Source organism: Chiloscyllium punctatum, chromosome 22, assembly GCF_047496795.1.
Source record: "Chiloscyllium punctatum isolate Juve2018m chromosome 22, sChiPun1.3, whole genome shotgun sequence".
NCBI classification, from domain to species: Eukaryota; Metazoa; Chordata; class Chondrichthyes; order Orectolobiformes; family Hemiscylliidae; genus Chiloscyllium; species Chiloscyllium punctatum.
In genome coordinates, this window is record NC_092760.1 from 65,603,414 (window position 1) to 65,623,582 (window position 20,169).

Consider the following 20,169-nt stretch of genomic DNA (forward strand, 5'->3'; position numbering starts at 1 on the left):
GGTTTTGTGATATCGATTGAGAGATAAATATTTCCTAGTGCATTGTGTTGAGTTCCCTTTCTCTTCTGAGTAGTGCTGGGAGATCTTTGCAATATCTTTGTCACCTTCTCCATACAGAGACTCCTTGTTTGAAGACAGTTCCACTAGCACCTTTTACTTCCCAGTTCCTTACCAATGTGGCCATTCTTTAACTGAAGAGAGAACTTAAAAATATTCTGTTCTCTTAGACCACCTAACTCACTACAGAGCAAGGTTTCTTTAATACAAGGAGCCTATTTGAATATCAATGCAAGCCCTCTGCAAGAACATACCATATTTTAAGGAATCAATTGGACATATCTCTATGAAATGCTAAATTGCTCTCAATTGCTGGGCTTGCTTTTAGACTAACAGTTAAGTAAAACACTTTGAACTCACTATAAATTCAAGTTTACATCTGCAGGGAATTTTGGAAGTCTGGCTCCAGTATTTGGTCTACATCACCTAGTCTATTCAGAACTTATCGTCCGCCATCTCCTCACTCTCCTCTCTGAGGAAGTAATAGGCTCTGCTTACGTTCAGCTTGGAGTTGCACACGATATCCTAACTCCAAGGCCATGGTCTGAGAGTCAACTGTATTCAATATTTTGGCCGCGGTTGTACCCAGCAAGGCCCCACCATTCTCCAAGGCATAGTAGGTCAACTCAGCTGGATTCTTAGGACCAGGAAGGCGTTTGATGCTGACCAACTGCAGAAAGAAACAAAAGCAAAGCCATCAACAAACGTCAGTCAATAATAAATGCGATCACAATTTTAGGGCATACTGCTATACTTTGAGAGGTCTTTGAAAGTACATTGAGTGAATGTGGAACTGAATACCATGTGCAGTAGAGATAAATAGCAGAGATGCAATTAAGGAAAGACTGGAAAAACAAACAAAGGAGAAAGGAATTGATGGGCATGTTGAGAAAATGGCATAAGGAAGAAATCTGTGTGGAGCATAAACACCAACATAGAAGAACTGGCTGAATGGCTTACTTCTGTGTGCATCATTTTGTAGTATTTTGTGAGCCACGTTGATTATGTAGTGCTAAGATAACTAATGATGCTCTGTATTGTGTATGATTTCTCATCACCTCAAAGTTACTTTCTACAGACAGAGAGTTTTGAAAGTGGCTGTAACAATTTTGTTCAAAAGCATATGGAACCCTGAGCTTTATAAATAGAATGCAAAAGGAACAAAGTTATGCTAAGCCTCTATAAATCACTGATCTGGCTTTAGATGGAGTATTGTGCTCAATCCCAGACACCAAAGTTGAGGAAGGATACAACGATCTTGGAGAGAAGATTTATCTGGTGTGTATGAGCAACAAGAAGCATCTAGTTATGTGGAAAGACTGGAGAACTGGGATCATTCACTCTTGGACAGAGTTGAATAACAGGAGATCTAACAGAGGTGTTCAAAATGGTGGACTGGTTTGATGCAACATGTCAGGAGAAACTGCTTCCTCTGTTAAGTGGGTCAGTAACTACATCCTTGTTATAGCTACGCAGTTAGAGTAAATGGGAAGGGAACTAGAGGAAAAACAATAAGAAATGTTTTTTACACACATCTGAAACATGCTGCTTGAATAGATGGTGGAGACAAATACCATAGAACGTTTTATGAGACAACTTGATATGTACCTACACAGAATTAAGTTTGGAAAATAGATTCAAATGCAACACAAACAGTTTGGCACCTGCACAGAAAAAGTGGCCAAGTTTCTCTCAGCAGGATGCAGGACTGACAAGAATGTGCAGTAATTTGTTCCTATATTCTGACAAGAATGTGCTTTGTTTATTGATCTAATGGATGGTGACAGCTCACAGTGCTCGTAATTATGTAATAAGGGAGATCAAAAGAACTGCAATACATTTCCAGTCATAAAATAAACCATTAATTTGATTAGCCTCTTCGTGACTGTACACAGATGTTGCTACATTGATAAAGGTAAATCAATAAGACAGCAAACAGGAGGAGGAGTGCTAGTCAATGTCTTCAGCCTGGTCTAGGCCATTAGCACTGCCTGCTCTCAGAAGACGTGAGTGGGAATATGGCAACAGTGGGTTGTAACCTTAGACCCACAAGATCTAGCCAGTCAGTCAATTGGGGCTGGTTTTGGGTTTCCTGGACAATGCTATACTCCCTCTAAATTACCACAGACTGTGTTTTTCCAAGTCTTCATCTGGGAGTTGAGCCTATGACTTTCTGATTCAAAAGCAACATATGCGACCATGTGTACATCATCAGGGCATGCATCCCTGAAGGACGATTCTGTCACCCAATGCCCGTCTGCTCAACTGAGCGAGTTAACCATGGGACGAGGTGGAAACTAAAATGTGGAGTTATAGGGGAGCAAGCCGCCGCAGTTCTATCACTGTACTTGAAACCAATTTCCAGGAGGACTGGGAAAGGCAGGGGGTGCTAATATGGGCCATAGACTTCATCTGCCAGATTTCTGTTTCAGTTCTTCTCTCAACAGATGTCAACTTTGCCCTTTTATAATTTATGGCACTGGAAGAGTCTATCCAGTTTGGTAGTTACACTGTCCCCCATATCAGAAGGTCATGGGTCCTCACCCAACCCAGGATGTGAGGCATAATATCTTTGGAAAATAGTCTATTATAACACACATGAACGTAAGAATAAGGAGCGAGAGGTGATAATTCATCCCCTCTAGCCTAGCTCTGTTATTCATTAAAAGTATGCAGATTGGATTGTGTCCTCAAATCCACATTCCAACCCATTCACTCCGGAGAATCTCTCAACTCCCTTGTTAGACAAAAATCTACCTACAATTAGTGCTATGGAAAACCGCTACAGAAAATCACTAATAGAAAATCACTATACCCATTCAGTAGAAAGTTTGCATTATTCTAACAACATCCACAATTTATCAATTACAGCTTAGCCAATTTGCAATGACAAAATGCAATTTATAGCAGAATGACCTGTAAAAATTAGCTGCTGTGATTCATAATTTCAACCAGAGACTACTATTCAAACTTATTTCATTGACTGCACAATACTTTGGGATGTCCTTGGGATTATGACAATACAATATAAATGCACATCTTCCTTTCTCTTCATGGGACCAAGTGCACAAACTGACTGTTGCACCTGTTCATAAAAACAACTGGTAATTTTTTTAAAAACTGATTATGAAACACGTGTGCGTCAAGAAAGCTCCTTTTGCCATCTTTCCATTCTGGAGAAACAATCTTTTGCAGTTAACAACAAATATTGCAGAACAAAAGCATGGATCCTGCCTGACCTGTACAGTGTAGATACCGATTGTCGAAGCCCGTTTAAACCTTCGCCCTTGTTGCTGAGCTGCCACGAACAGGTTCGCTAACCTCTGCTCCATCAGGCTCGCAAAACGTTGATACTGCTCACCCAGAGAGCTATTGTCAACACCAAGGATAACTGTTTGAAACAGGAGGCAGGGCAGATTATGAAGCAGTAATTGCAGGTCAGGCACTAAGTGAGCCAAATCTCAACTTCCCTGCATGGACTGCACAGTCGGCATGCTGAGGCTATCCACGGTTGGGAAATTTGGGCAGCATTGCACAATTTTTCACTTCATTTTCATTGTATCAATCACTGTATAATTATGCGAGAAGACATATTTACAAATCAGTGTTGTTTCGGTGGACTAGCATGCTGCTGCTATATTGGCTGCAGATTAGCAGGAGACCATCCATCCCATTGCATCTGTGCTATCTCTCTGAAAGTGTGAACCACTTAGCTTGAGGAAATAGAACTTTCTCCAGAGAATTATAAGTATCCACTCCCCTTTTAGAAGCTATTTTGAAGTCTTAATGCAGCCCTGTTTTTGGACAGTCATTCCCACACTATGTAAAGTAGCACATATGCTCATGACCCCTGTCTCTACTTAGTTATTCTCCAAAAATCTGGAAAGATCTGTAACATTTATCAATACCATTCTTAAATGTTAATTCTTTTAACAGATTCTTCCTCAATTTGTTTTCAAGAAGAGAGCTGCAATTTCTCTATTCTTTTTCTCATAGTCAAAAGAATCTCACCCTTAGAATCTCATTATAATTCTTTTCATCTTTAAGGCAAACAAAATTCTGGTAATGGAAGCCAGGAAAATGTACATAATACAAATCTAAAATCACTAATTGTCAATTGACAGATCAGTACTTCTCAAGTCCATTCAGTGAGATTCAGACCATATTATCATTCCCCAATACAAGCTTTTTGCAGGATTTAACAAACACCAAAGAAACCAAAAGAAAATTACAATTTTTAGTTTACAATTTATCACACTAGCTGAGTTAGAATTACTAAACACCAAGAACTTTATAAATATGGATATTTAGAAGATATGTTTGGTGCAAATTTTCACAGAAAATCAAAATAAAAACACCATGAGACACAAATATGGTCTTTGTCTGAATTGTAAATGGAACAGTGGAGAGGAGAGACATCAAATTAGATTGTTTGCTTTGTAAATGCAGAAGACAAAACTGAAGACAATGCCCTCATCACCACTTCATTGGTGTGGATCACCTCAAGGTGAGAATTGACCAAATCCTAAACTATTACACTCACTAATGAAATTATTCATTACCAATATATAAAAAATATACTATAGACCTGGGGTCCGGAATCTCTGTAAGCGCGTTATACTATGCAAGAGTCGATCCAATATATTCTAAATTGCCCATAGTGTTCAGGGATGTGTTAGTTAGGGGTAAATGTAGAGTAATAGGAGAGGGGAATGGGTTTGTATGGGATACTCTTCAGAGGGTCGGTGTGGACTTATTGGACCAAAGGGTCTGTTTCCACACTGTAGGGGTTCTAGGATTCTATGAATATAGCCTTGACATTGATCTAAAACAGGGAGCTTTATGGAGGCTTGGCAGCCTTTGGCACCAACTGGAAAGCAGCGAGAGACCTGGACGACTCCCTTCTGAGAAAGTCAGTCATATTGAGTCAAAAGGCAGTCCAGAGGTCACTTGTGAACCATTCTTGGGATGAGGACATCAGGAGGCAGGAAGTCCTTCCTGCTAGGCCAGGAGAAGCCAGAACCTCTTTTGATCAGCAGTGCTCCAGGCAATTAAGTTACTGGGAATGTTGTCCAAAGGTTACAATTTTAAATCATGCTGTTGAAATTTAAAAAAAAATAGATCTGGTACTTTGTGGCCTGGCATAGGAAAGCCAGATTATTGTCAATACCTGATTATGATTTGGAGACGGCAGTGTTGGACTGGGTTGTACATAGTTAAAAGTCACACACCAGGTTATAGTCCAGCAGGTTTATTTGGAAGCACTAGCTTTTGGAGCACTGCTCCTTCATCACCACCTCATGAAGGAGCGTCGCTCTGAAAGCTCGTGCCTCCAAATAAACCTGTTGGACTATAACCTGGTGTTGTGTGATTTTTAACTTAATGCCTGATTAGTTCACCTAGGAATGCTGCTCACGCTAGTTGGTCTACCTGACTCCCATCTTGTTTGAGAAATTCTGCCAGCACAGCACAACGTTTCACTTCCTTTTCATAGTATAATGTGTGAAGAAATATTTTCAAATCAGTGTTGTTTTGATATACTACGTTGTTTTGGTGCCATAAATTTTGCAGATTAGCAGGAGACCATCTATCCCGTTGTATCTGTGCTATCTCTCTGAAAGCATGTTCTACTTAGCTTGAGGAAACAGAACTTTCTCCAGAGAATTTTAAGTATTTAACCAGATTGTACTTTGAATGCCATTGAAGATCCTAGCACACCACTGATAAAAAAAATTGGTATGTTGAAAACAGTCTTAGAGCAACTAGGGAAGGGCAATAAATGTTAGCTGCCAATATCACTTACATCTAATGAATAGGGTATAGTAGCACAATAGTTCTCTTACAGGAAAGGCCAGAGGCAGGAGTTCAAATTCCACAATGGCAGCTAGGGAATTGAGTTAAATAAATCTGGAACAGAAAGTTGGTATCATTAACAGCAGCCACTGAAGTACTGGATTATTGTAAAATGCAACTAGGTCATAACGTCCCTTAGTGAAGGATATCTGGGGCTCCAGACCAAATAGTCTAACAAACCGCTTCAGATGCAGTCTACCACCAGGGATGGCAAGACATGCTAGCCTTGACTACACTCCATGAATAAACAATCAATAATTAAGGTTCTGTTCATCATTCTCTATAAATCTTCAGCAACTCTTAAAAATAAAATGTCCTGAGTTAAATAATTCACTCCATAGATTTTACAATATTTGTTTTCCCTGAGGGACACTGGCCTAAATGTTCCTTCTCAATACTTGCGAAAACTGACAAACCGTATCTTAACAAGAAAAATGAACTTCTTTAACACTAAGCTGCTGTGGATTCTAAATTTAGGTTCTCGGTTATTTGTACCTGACTGGAAATGGCTGATGAATGATCTTCTGAGCAATGAAACCCCCTCCAGTATATTTAGGTTGAACACAACATTAGTGGAGGAACAGAATCATTGGAAACACAGTTAACTCCATGTCATGATTAAGGCAATAACAATTATGAAACAACAGTACTTTAGACAATGTTGAGTGTTTTTGGAAAAGTATTTTATGTGATATGATTAACAAACCTGTTACAACCCAGGATTTCTCAGTCGCCAGTGAGGTGTCAAGATTTTCATATTCCAAAGCTAGAAAAAGGAAGGAATGCAAAATGAAATTTGTTTTAAGAGTGAAAACTGTGTATTTGAAATCCTTGTCAAAGAACTACATTAAAAAATTACAAACAGGAATAAAGCTCGTCAATATGAATGCAAAAGACAGGAAACAACAGAGCTGGACAGTATCTTTTGACAAGGATGAAATCAGTCTTTGCTGATTGAAACATCAATGCATTTGAAAATTGGCGGCAAATACATTAGGAATTCAATGACCATGATTTCCTGGCTGGAATCTCACTTACACTCTCTCTAAATTCAAGCTCATCGAAAACTTTGCTTTACACCGATTTCTGTTCCAAAAGGGCTGCATTTTAAAACTATTTTTCTTCTTCATTTCAAATTTGTCCATAGACTCTCCCTTTTCCAAACCCTGTAAACCCCTCCTTTTTGAACTTTTGAAACTTCTCCATTCCTCTGAAAGTTGATCTCTTGTGCATCCCATGGCTTCAGCCTGCCTAGGCCTGAAGCTCAGGAGTTTGTTTCCCAAAACCCTCTCAACCTCTCCCGCTCCTCCTTTAAGCCAGTTCTTAAAACCTACTTCTTGGCTTAAGTTGTGGTCAATCTCCTGATATCTCCTGATGCAACTCTGTCAAATTTCTTTGGTAAGGGGTGCTTTACTACATAGAATCTGCAAGCTGAAATTTTGCATGACTTTGTAAAGCAGATTTCACACCACTAAATCTAAGTGGCTAAAGAAAGCTTAACTCCCAGTTAAATGCCATCAAGGTGATTGTCATTATGATCGATGATAAATTTGGAATACAAGAAATTCACCAAAGATCCTCAGGCAGCACCTTCCAAACCCACAACCACTTTCATCTGGAAGGGCAGCAGATTTTTGGGAACATCACCACCTTCAAGTTCCCATCTTAGCCACTCGCCATCCTGACTTGGAAATATATTGTTGCTCATTCACTGTCGCTGGGTCAAAATCCGGGAATTCACTCCCTAATGGCATTGTGGGTCAACCCGCAGCAGGTGGACTGCAGTGGTTCAAGAAGGCAACTCACCACCACCTCCTAAAGGGCCAATAGGGATGGGCTATCAATGCTGGCCAGCCAGCGATGCCCAAGTCCCACAAATGAATAAATAAAAAACAACTTCAATTGCCTATTTGTTTAATACAACTACGTACATTACAGTGTTTAAATATATATTTGCAAGAACATAGCCCCCGAGCATGGCTTTGCACACAATTTGTCTAGGTGGATGCAATGGGGTGGTATGAAAGATCTCTAAATAGTGGGGGTGGGGATTGGGGCGGAGGCAGAGGTTCAGAAAATCATAAAACCAAAGGTAAAGGAAAAGGTAGGATGCTGCTTAGTGATGGGGTTGGATTGTTACCTGAAATAAAAAGGAAGGGACAGAATGTGTGAATGTCATATTATACCAAGGGACCATAAACGCACAAGGACACTCTATTAGAACAAACATAAAGGCTTTGATTCTTAATGCAAAAAATACTTGGAACAAGTTAGACAAACGGATGGTGCAAATCAAGGTCACAAGGACTTTAAACTAGTCAAAGGAGGGAGGGGGCTCAGGAGAGCTTGTTAAAGTTTCGAGAATCAAGTAAATAGAACAGAGAGTAAGGAAGAGGTCGGGAATCTAACTTCTAACTGGAGGTTCCTTCATTGTAAGAAAATTGAAGCAATAGCAAGAAGCGAAGTAGGAAAGCGGAGAAGTGGTGTATTGGGTAGAGTTGAGGAACCGCAAGGAGATAAAAGACCCTTGATGGAAGCTGTGTGCAAGCCTCCCCAGCTGTAGTCAGGATGTGAGGTAGAAAACAAAATCAGGAAATAGAAAAAGCACATAAGAAAGATAATTTTACAATAATCAAGAGGTACCTCATGCAGGTGGACTGGGAAAATCAGGATGATAGTGGATCCCAAGAAAGGAATTTGTGGAATGTCTACGAGATGGTTTGTGGAGCAGCTTGCTGTAGAGTCCATTAGGGAACAGGCAATTCTGGATTTGGTGATGTGTAATGATGCAGACTTGATTAGGAAGCTAAAGGTGAAGGAACTCCTCAGGGCAATGGCCATAATATGATACAATTCACCCTGCAGTTTGAAAGGGAGAAGCTGGAATCAGATGTAACAGTATTACAATTAAGTAAAGGTAACTACAAAGACACAAAGGAGGAGCTGGCTATGGTTGATTGGAAGGGATGCCTACAGGGAAAACAGTGCCGCATCAGTGGTAGAACTTTCCGGGCACAATTTGGGAGGCACAGAAATAATTCATCCCAAGAAGTAAGAAGCATACTAAGGGGAGAACAAGACAGCCATGACTGATAAGGGAAGCCAGGGACAGTATAAAAGCAAGAGAAAAAGCATACAATGTGGTGAAAGTTAGTGGCAAGCCAGAGGATTGGGAGGCCTTTCAAAACCAGCAGAGGACAAATAAAAAGCAATGAAGGGGGAGAAAATGAAATATGGGGGTAAGCTAGTTAGTAATAGAAAAGAAGATTGCAAGAGTTTTTTTTAGATTAGATTCCCAACAGTGTGGAAACAGGCCTTTTGGCCCAACCAGTCCACACCGACCCATTTCCCTCTGACAAATGCACCGAACACTATAGGCAATTTAGCATGGCCAATTCACCTGACCTGCACATCTTTGGACTGTGGGAGGAAACCGGAGCACCCGGAGGAAACCCACGCGCACACGGGGAGAATGTGCAAACATCACACAGACAGTCGCCCGAGGCTGGAATCAAACCTAGGACCCTGCTGCTGTGAAGCAGCAGTGCTAACCACTGAGCCACCATGCCACCCCTAGATTTCTAAAAGGTAAAAGCAAGGTAGAGTGGATTTTGGGCAACTGGAAAACAAGGTTGGAGAAGCAGCAGTGGGGAACAAGAAATGGTCAAGGAACTGAATAGGTACTTTGCATTAGTCTTTGTGATGGAAGACACCAACTGCACACCAGTACTTCATGAGACTCAGGAAACATAGATGAATGTAGTGGCCATCACTAAAGAGAAAGTGCTGGGGATGCTGAATGGTCTGAAGGTGGATAAATAATCTGGATAAGGTGGATAAATAATCTGGACTAAGATGGACTACACCTCAGAGTTCTGAAGGAGATTACAGATGCATTGGTGGTGATCTTTCAGGAATCACTTAGAGTAGGCAAGATCCCAGGAGACTGGAAAATGGTGACTGCAATACTCCTGTTGAAGGGAGTTTAATGGGAGTTGTTTCCCATTTCTTTACAGCACAAAGGCTTCACACAAGTATGTCACCATTTTTGATTAAAACACCGTCACCCCAGTCTCCTTGTTGTCCTTTATCTCACCTTTCATGGGACTGTCTAATCATAGTTTTAAAGTCCTCACAGACGAGGTCTATGTGTTTCAGGTCTCACAGCTCACCACGGGAAGCAAAGGTTCAATCAATTGCCTGCTGAGCATATACCTCGCAGACAGCTCCACACAACAGGTGGGAGCTGCCAATCAGTGGGTGAAATAATCGAACAAACTGGTTGTGATCTAAATCCAGCAGGGGGTATCACGACGGCTGGTTCATTATCTAACCCCTGTCATTTAAAATATATGCTTTAACATATACTGAATATCAGACAATTGTTTTTTCCAAAGACAGTCAGTGGAAAGGGTCAAAAGGTCTTAAACATAACGACAAAGCTTTGCTCCTTGATACAAACACACAATAATCTATCACCAGCAGATCTAAAATACTGTTATTAATGTCATTTTTGTAGCTGCATTTGCTCCATGCAAAGTAGCAGAATAGAGATACACTTTGGGTTCATAATGCAGTCGAAGGAAGGAAAAACTTTGTGTCGGACTTCAACAAGAGTATTGCCAATCAACATCATTGCTGGTGAAATGCTAATAAGCAACAGACTGGAACAAAAACAGAAATTGTCAGCAAAGCTCAATAGGTCTGGTGGCACCTGCAGAGAGAAATCAGAGGAAACATTTCAGGTCAAATGACCCTTCCTCAGAACTGATAATAGTTTGGAAAATGTCGGTTTACATACAGAAGATAGAGTGGTGAGAGGGCATAAAGAATAAACAATAGGGATGGATAGAGCTCAAAGACAGACAAGAACAGTTGGACAAAGGAGTGGATAACGATCCAACCAAGACGGTGAATAGCTATTAATGGGGACGATCAGTGGCTAAATATGGGTTGTGTGTAATAGCAGACCATGTGATAACAGGTCCTGGTCTGTGGAGGTTGGCATAAGGACAAGGGAGCATTCAAGCCCTAAAGTTGTTGCACTCGATATTGAGCCCGGAGGGCTGCAGGGTCCCCAAGCGGAAGATGAGATGTTGTTCTTCCAGCTTGCACGGAGCTTCGCTAAAGCACTGCAACAAGCCTCAGGCAGACATATTGGCCAGAGAACAGAGTGATGCGCTGAAGTGGAAGGCAAAGCAAACTGGCCTTTTCTGTTTGTCAAGAATAAGAATACAAAGCTAGACAAAACAAATTGCATATCAAATGGTCATAGAGTCATAGAAATATACATCAAGGAAACAGACCATTTGGTCTAACTCGCCCATGCGAACTACGTAACCTAAATTTATCGAGTCCCATTTGCTAGCATTCGGCCCATATGCCTCTTAAACCCTTCCTATTCATATACCCATCCAGATGTCTTTTACAAGTTGTAATTGTACCAGCCTCCACCACTTCCTCAGGCAGCTCATTCCACACATGCACCACCCTCTGTGTGTTGCCCCTTAGGTCCCTTTTAAATCATTCCCCTCTCACCTTATACCAATGCCTAGTTTTGGACTCCCTCACCCCGGGAGAAGACGTTGTCTATTTATCCTATCTATGCTCTTCACGATTTTATAAACCTCTATAAGGTCACCCCTCAACCTCCGACGCTCCAAGGAAAATAGCCCCAGTCTTTTCAGCCTCCCTCTGTAGCTCAAACCCTCTAACCCTGGCAACATCCTTGTAAATCTTTTCTGAACTCTTTCAGGTTATACAACATCATTCCTATAGCAAGGAGGCCAGAACTAAACAAAGTATTCCAAAGGTGGCCTAACCAATATTCTGTACAGCTGCAACATGACCTCCCAACTCCTGTACTCAATACTCTGATTAATAAAGGCAAGTATACGAAACGCCTTCTTCACTATCCTATCTACCTGTGACTCCACTTTCAAGGAGCCATGAACCTGCACTCCAAGGTCTCTTTGCTCAGCAACACCACCTAGGACCTTAACATAAAGTGTATAGGTCCTGCCCTGATTTGCTTTTCGAAAATACAGTACCTCACATTTATCTAAATTAAACTCCATCTGCCACTTCTCAGCCCATGTGCCAGGCTGATCAAGATCCCATTGAACTCTGAGGTAAACTTCTTCACTGTCCACTACACCTCCAATTTTGATATCACCTGAAAACTTATTAACTAGACCTCTTATGCTTACATCCAAATCATTTATATAAACGATGAAAAGTAGTGGACCCAGCACCAATTCTTGTGGCACTCCACTGGTCACAGGCCTCCAGTCTGAAAAACAACCCTCCACCACCACCATTCACCATCTTCTATCTTTGAGCCAGTTCTGCATCGAAATGGCTAATTCTCCCGATATTCCATGAGATCTAACCTTGCTAACCAGTCTACCATGAGGAAATCTGTTGAACATCTTACTGAAGTCCTTTAGATCACGTCTACTGCTCTGCCCTCATCAATCATCTTCGTTAATTCTTCAAAAAACTCAATCAAGTTTGAGAGATACCATTTCCCATGCACAAAGCCATGTTGACTATTCCTAAGCAGTCCTTGCCTTTCCAAATACATGTACATCCTGTCCCTCAGGATTCCCTCCAACAACTTGCCTACCACCAATGTCAGACTCACTGGTCTATAGTTCCTTCGATTTTCCTCACCACCTTTCTTAAATAGTGGGACTACATTTGCAGACGACACTAAAGTCAGTGGAGTAGTGGACAGTTTGGAAGAATGTTACAGGTTGCAGGGGGACTTGGATAAACTGCAGAATTGGGCTGAGAGGTGGCAAATGGAGTTCAATGCAGCTATATGTGAGGCGATGCACTTTGGGAAGAATAACAGAAAGGCAGAGTACTGGGTCAATGGATAGATTCTTGGTCATGTGGATGTGCAGAGGGATCTTGGAGTCCATGTGCATAGATCCCTGAAAGTTGCCACCCAGGTGGATAGTGCTGTTAAAAAGGCATACGGTGTGTTAGGTTTCATTGGTAGAGGGATTGAGTTCCGGAACCGCAATATCATGCTGCAACTATACAAAATGCTGGTGTAGCCACACTTGGAATATTGTGTACAGTTCTGGTCGCCCCATTACAGGCAGGATGTGGAAGCATTGGAAAAAGTGCAGAGGAGATTTATCAGGGTGTTGCCTGGTCTAGAGGGAAGGTCTTATGAGGAAAGGCTGAGAGACTTGGGTCTGTTCTCATTGGAAAGAAGGTAGCTAAGGGAGGGATTTGATAGATACATACAAGATAATCAGAGGATTAGATAGGGTAGACAGTGAAAGACTTTTTCCTAGGATGATAACATCAGCTTGTACGAGGGGGCATAGCTACAAATGGAGGGGTGATAGATTTAAGTCAGATGTCAGAGGCAGGTTCTTTACACAGAGAGTGGCAAGGGCGTGGAATAACCTACCTGCTAATGTAGTCAACTCAGCCACGTTAGAGAGATTTAAACAATCCTTAGATAAGCACAGGAAAGATTTTGGGATAGTGTAGGGGGATGAGCTGAGAATAGTTCTCAGGTCGGCTCAACATAGAGGGCTGAAGAGCCTGTTCTGCACTGTATTGTTCTATGTTCTGTGTTCTATTAACCAACCTCCAGTCTTCCAGCACCTCACCTATGGCTATCAATGCTACAAATATCTCAGCAAGAGGCCCAGCAATCACTTCTCTAGCTTCCCAAAGAGTTCTAGGGTACACTTCTTGTCATATGTGGGAAGTTAGGGAGAGTTTACATGTTCCTGAGGATAAAATATGCAATAAATGCAGTTGGTTGTGAATCCTATCAGATCAAATGGATTGGTTGAAGTGACAGTTAGAGACAATGAGGAATTTACAGGAGCAAGGGGGTGTGATGGATGGCAGTTATAGGAAGGGAGAATAGCCACAGATACAGTCACATAGATGGGTTAGCTCCAGGAAAGGTAAGAGAGGTAGGCAAGTAGTTCAGGAGTCTCCTGTGGCTATACCCATTTCAAAGCACTATGCTGTTCTGGAAAATGTAGGGGATGATGGAGTCTCAGCAGAATGTAGCACGAGCAGCCAAGTTTCTGGTAGTGAGACTGGCAGGTACGTTGGGTTCAAAGAGATCGATTATGTTCGGGACTCTCCAGTCCGAAAAATCAGAATGGTGTGTTGCCTCCCTGGTGCCAAGATCAAGGATCTCTCAGAGAGGGTGCAGAATGTTCTCAAGGGGGAGACGGCCCAGCAGGAGGTCATTGTCCACATTGGAACCAACGACATAGGAAGGGAAAAGGTTGAGATTCTGAATACAGAGAGTTAGGCAGGAATTTTAAAAGGTCCTCGAGAGTAGTAATATCTGGGTTACTCCCTGTGCTACGAGCTAGTGAGGGTAGGAATAGGAAGGTAGGGCAGACAGATGCATGGCTGAGGAGCTGGTGTATGGGAGAAAGATTCATATTTTTGGATCATTGGAATCTCTTCTGGGATGGAAGTGACCTGCACAAGAAGGATAGATTGCACCTATCCACTTTTATGCATTTCAAGACACCCAGCACTTCCTCTTTCAAGGTGTCACCATTTATTTCCCCACATTCTATATTTTCCATATCCTTTTCTGGGCCTCTTGCTGAGATATTTGTATCATTGATAGCCGTAGGTGAGGTGCTGGAAGACTGGAGGTTGGTTAATAGAACACAGAACATAGAACAATACAGTGCAGAACAGGGAAACTTTTTGGAGCTGCTTGGGAAGATTTAAACTAATAAGGTGGAGGGGTGGGACCCAGGTAGATAGTGAGGAAGGAAGCCAATCTCAGACTGGTACAGTTGAGAAAAGAAACAAGTCAAACAGTCAGGGCAGGCAGGGACAAAGCAGAGAACAAGGTAGGACTGATAAATTAAACTGCATTTATTTCAATGCAAGAGGCCGAACAGGGAAGGCAGAAGAACTCAGGGCATGGTTGGGAACGTGGGACTGGGATATCACAGCAATTACAGAAACGTGGCTCAGGGATGGACAGGACTGGCAGCTTAATGTTTCAGGATACAAATGCTACAGGAAGGACGGAAAGGGAGGCAAGAGAGGAGGGTGAGTGGAGTTTTTGATAAGGAATAGCATTAGAGCTGTAAGGAGAGAGGATACTTCCAGAAATATATTCAGGGAAGTTATTTGGGTGGAACTGAAAAATAAGAAAGGGGCGATCACCTTATTGGGAATGTATTATAGACCCCCCAATAGTCAGAGGGAAATTGAGAAACAAACTTGTAAGGAGATTTCAGTTATCTATAAGAATAACAGGGTAGTTACGGTATGGGATTTAAACTTTCCAAACATAGACTGGGACTGCCATAGTGTTAAGGGTTTAGGTGGAGAGGAATTTGTTAATTTGCACAAGAACATTTTCTGATTCAGTATGTGGATGTATCTAGTAAAGAAGTTGTAAAACTTGACCTACTCTTGGGAAATAAGGCAGGGCAGGTGACTGAAGTGTGAGTGGGGGAGCACTTCAGGGCCAGCGATCATAACTCCATTATTTCAACATAGTGATGGAAAAGGATAGACCAGATGGAAAAGTTGAAGTTCTAAATTGGAGAAAGGCTAATTTTGACGGTATTAGGCAAGAACTTTCAAAAACTGATTGGGGGCTGATGTTCGCAGGTAAAGGGATGGCTGGAAAATGGGAAGCCTTCAAAAATGAGATATCGGGAGTCCAGAGAAAATATATTCCAGTTCGAGTGAAAGGAAAGGCTGGTAGGTATAGGGAATGCTGGATGACTAAAGAAATTGAGGGTTTCGTTCAGAAAAAGGAGGAAGCATATGTCAAGTATAGACAGGATAGATCAAGTGAATTCTTAAGAGTATAAAGGCAGAAGGAGTATACTTAAGAGGGAAATCAGGAGGGCAAAAAGGGGACATGAGATAGCTTTGGCAAATTAAGTTAAGGAGAATCCAAAGGTTTTTCACAAATACATTAAGGAAAAAGGGTAACTAGGGAGAGAACAGGGCCCCTGGAAGATCAGCAAGGCGGCCTTTGTGTGGAGCCACAGAAAATGGGGGAGATACTAAACGAGTCTTTTGCATCAGTATTTACTGTAGAAAAGGATATGGAAAATATAGAATGTGGGGAAATAAATGGTGTCTTGAAATGCATAAAAGTGGATAAATGCCTAGGACCTGATCAGGTGTACCCTAGAACTCTGGGAAGCTCGGAAAGTGATTGCTGGGCCTTTTGCTGAGATATTTGTATCATCAATAGTCACAGGTGAGATGCCGGAAGACTGGAGGTTGGCTAACGTGGTGCCACTGTTTAAGAAAGGTGGTAAGGACAAGCCAGGGAACTACAGACCAGTAAGCCTAATATTGGTAATGGGCAAGTTGTTGGAAGGAATCCTGAGGGACAGGAACATTCATGTATTTGGAAAGGCAAGGACTGATTAGGAATAGTCAACATGGCTTTGTGCGTGAGAAATCATGTCTCACAAATTTGATTGAGTTTTTTGAAGGAGTAACAAAGGGGATTGATGAGGGCAGAGCAGTAGACGTGATCTATATGGACTTCAGTAAGGTGTTCGACAAGGTTGCCTATGGGACACTGGTTAGCAAGGTTAGATCTCATGGAATAAAGGGAGAACTTGCCATTGGGATACAGAACTGGTTCAAAGTAGAAGACAGAGGGTAGTGGTGAGGGTTGTATTTCAGACTGGAGGCCTGTAACCAGTGGAGTGCCACAGGATCGGTGCTGGGTCCTCTACTTTTCATCATTTATAGAAACTATTTGGATGTGAACGTAGGAGGTATAATTAGAAAGTTTTCAGATGACATCAAAATTGGAGGTGTAATGGACAGTAAAGAATGTTACCTCAGATTACAACGGGAGTTTGATCAGACTGGCCAATAGGATGAGGAGTGGCAGATGGAGCTTAATTTCGATAAATGCGAGGTGCTGCGATTTGGAAAGACAAATCAGGGCAGGACTCACACACGTAATGATGAGGTCCTAGGGAATGTTGCTGAACAATGAGACATTGGAGTGCAGGTTCATAGCTCCTCGAAAGTAGAGTTGCAGGTGGATATGATAGTGAAGAAGGCATTTGGTCTGCTTTCCTTTATTGATCAGCGTATTGAGTGCAGGAATTGGTAGGTCATGTTGAGGTTGTACACGACATTGGTTAGGCCACTGTTGGAATAGGTTGGAGGATTTGAGCTATAGGGAGAGGCTGAATAGGCTGGGGCTGTTTTCCCTGGAGCATCAAGAGGCTGAGGGGTGACCTTATAGAGGTTTATAAAATCTTGAGGGGCATGGATAGGTTAAATACAAAAAAGTCTTTTCCCTGGGCTGGTGGAGTCCAGAACTAGAGGGCATAGATTCAGGGTAAAAGGGGAAAGATATAAAAGTGACCTAAGGGACAACGTATTCATGCAGAGGGTGGTATGTTTGTGGAATGGGCTGCCAAAGGAAGTGGTGGAGGCTAGTACGATTGCAACATTTTAAAGGCATCTGGATGGGTGTATGAATAGGACGGGTTTGGAGGGATATGGGCTAGCTGTTGGCAGGTGGGATTAGATTGAGTTGGGATATCTGATTGGCATGGACGAGTTGGACCGAAGAGTCTGTTTCCATGCTGTACATCTGTATGACTCTATGACCTGATCAGGTTCCGGGGATTTATCTGTCTTTATGCAGTTTAAGACGTCCACCTCTACCTCATCTGTAATATGGACATTTTTCAAGAGGTCGCCATTTATTTCCCCATGTTCTCTTTCGTCCATATCCTCCTCCACAGTAAAGAGTTAAAAATCACACAACACCAGGTTGTAGTCCAACAGGTTTATTTGGAAGCACTAGTTTCTGAAGCGCTGCTCCTTTATCAGGTGGTTCTGATACTCCTTGTGATGAAGGATCAGCACTCCAAAAGCTAGTGCTCCCAAATAAACCTGTTGGACTATAAATTGGTTTTGTGTGATTTTTATCTTTGTACCCCCCCAGTCCAATACCAGCATCTCCAAATCACTTCTTCACAGTAAACATTGATGCAAGATACTCGTTTAGTACCTCTTCCATCGCCTGCGGTTTCACACATGGGTGGCCATGCTGATCTTTTAAGGGGCTCTTTTCTCTCCTTCATTACCCTTTTGTTCTTACTGTATTTGTAGAATTTTGTGGGATTCTCCTTAACCATATTTGCCAAAGCTATCTCATGTCCCCTTTTTGCCCTCCTGATTTCCCTCTTAAGTATACTCCTACTGCCTTTACACTCTTCTATGGATTCACTTGATCTCTGCTGCCTATAGGCTTCCTTCTTATTCTTAACCAAAATCACAATTTCTCAATACTTCAGCATTCCCCATACCTACCAGCTTTGCACTTCACCCTAACAGGAACTGTCTCTGGACTCTCATCATCTCATTTTAGAAGGCTTCCCATTTTCTAACCGTCCCTTTACCAGTGAACCTTTACCAGTGAACCCTTTACCAGCCCCCAATCAACCTTTGAAAGTTCTTGCCTAACACCAGCAAAACTGGTCTTTCTCCATTTCAAAATTTCAAATTTTGGATCCGGTCTATTCTTTCCCATCACTATTTTAAAACACCTCGAATTATGGTCACTAATCTCAAAGTTCTCCCCCACTGACACCTCAGTCACTTGCCGGCCTTATTTCTGAAGGATAGGTCAGGTTTTGCACCTTCTCTGGTCAGTAAATCCACACACTGAATCAGAAAGCCTCATTATAATCACTTGACAAATTCCTCTCCATCCAAGCTCTTAACACTATGACATTCCCAGCCTATGTTTGGAAAGCTAAAAGCCCCTACCATAAGTCTATCATTGTCACAGGTAACGGCAGTCTCCTTCCAAATTTGTTTCTCAATTTCCTGCTGACCATTGGGGCATCTAGTGTATGGGGAGAGCTGGCGTGGTGGTTCACCCAGAAATCAGAAAGGTGGCAAAGCCTGAGCTGTTCTTATCAGGGATAATTTTGTGGCAATGACATTACAGCTGGTGAGCAGGAGAAGGAATTGGGACAACAGGAAGTGGCCACTAATAATAACCGATCATCCTGAAGTGTTAATTCGCTTTCTCTCCACAGATGTCAGCTGAACCACAGAGTGTTGTATCTTCTCTTTTTACTTCAAGATTTCAAACTTCCAGACTATTTCACTTTGCAATATAAGCGCATGGTTGTTCTTCAATGTCCTCTGCTGGATCACTTTTGCTGGCATAGGTGTTTTTTTCCTGTCCTCACAGCAAGATTAACGAGGTGTTGAGCTAAAGAAAAGGCATGAGGTAATACTGCTTTTCAGAAACAGTGTTGACTCCTGACCCATGGACTGTTGCGCTCGCATTGCTTCCAGATGTGAAGCTACTCCAGTGGGAAGATCCATGGGGCCAGGATGGATCAAGCACAAATTTCTATAAATAATTTAACAGGCATCTCCAAAAGAGTTCTCATAAAATGAAGATCAAGAGCTTTCCACAGCCCGCTCCTGAGACACATACCCAGAAAGTTTATTTACAAACAGATTCCATGTCAGGAAGGCACAAAAGAAAATGTGGCTTGTCCCATGACAACACCTTTAGCTTAGGAAAACATCTACTGATGCTTCACAGGAGTCCATACTCAGAAGAAAACCTGACCTCAAATCCAAGAAGGAAATATTGGGAAAGATAACCACATGATTAGTATTTGGTGTAAATTTTAAAAGAGTATTTTAAAAGTCAAGAAAGATCAAAACTCAGAGAGATTAAGGGAGGAAATTTCACAGCTTAGAATCTAACATTCTCTCTTACTTATGTGTATAATATTGGTCTGGTTTCCAATGATTGCTTCATTGGTCCTGCTGACGTTGACTTGCATCATCCATCTCATTTAATTCACCTTGACTCTCCTGCAAATACTGAAGTCGTGTGTGATTGGACAGATTTGTTCAGTTACTTCATGCTCTAGACTTAGCCTTGTTGTACAGGCAAGGTTCATAACAGCTCCAGTTCAGAAGCTCTGAATACTTCCCCTACGTCTGTCTCTCTTCTACCCTCCTTTTGTCAAAGATCATGGACTCGGTGAAGCAAGGTCGGGATTCAAAGTGTGAAAAACATCTATAATGGATTATTGCTTTTCCGGCTGTGACATTAGCACAATTAACAACAATAATTGAACAGATGGAAGTCCAACATTTTGGAATGGTGTGAGGGAGTGAATTTTTTTCTTCCCAGAGTATATCAGGGTTTGGGACTAAATCCCTCAAAGTGTGCTAGAAGCAGTTCCATTAATTAATTTT

The 20,169-nt window shown here is 41.8% G+C and overlaps 1 protein-coding gene across 4 annotated transcripts in view; it reads right to left on the minus strand.

Moving 5' to 3' along the window:
- Positions 1-20,169, minus strand: part of kiaa1549la (KIAA1549-like a) — a 258,786-nt gene that overhangs the window by 94,231 nt on the left and 144,386 nt on the right. For all 4 annotated transcript variants that reach the window (XM_072592550.1, XM_072592549.1, XM_072592552.1 and 1 more), the window contains 3 exons: positions 6,617-6,676; positions 3,297-3,448; positions 556-727 (listed from right to left, as the gene is read on the minus strand). In XM_072592550.1, the coding sequence (XP_072448651.1) occupies positions 556-727; positions 3,297-3,448; positions 6,617-6,676 (384 nt within the window). The remainder of the gene's footprint in view (positions 1-555; positions 728-3,296; positions 3,449-6,616; positions 6,677-20,169) is intronic.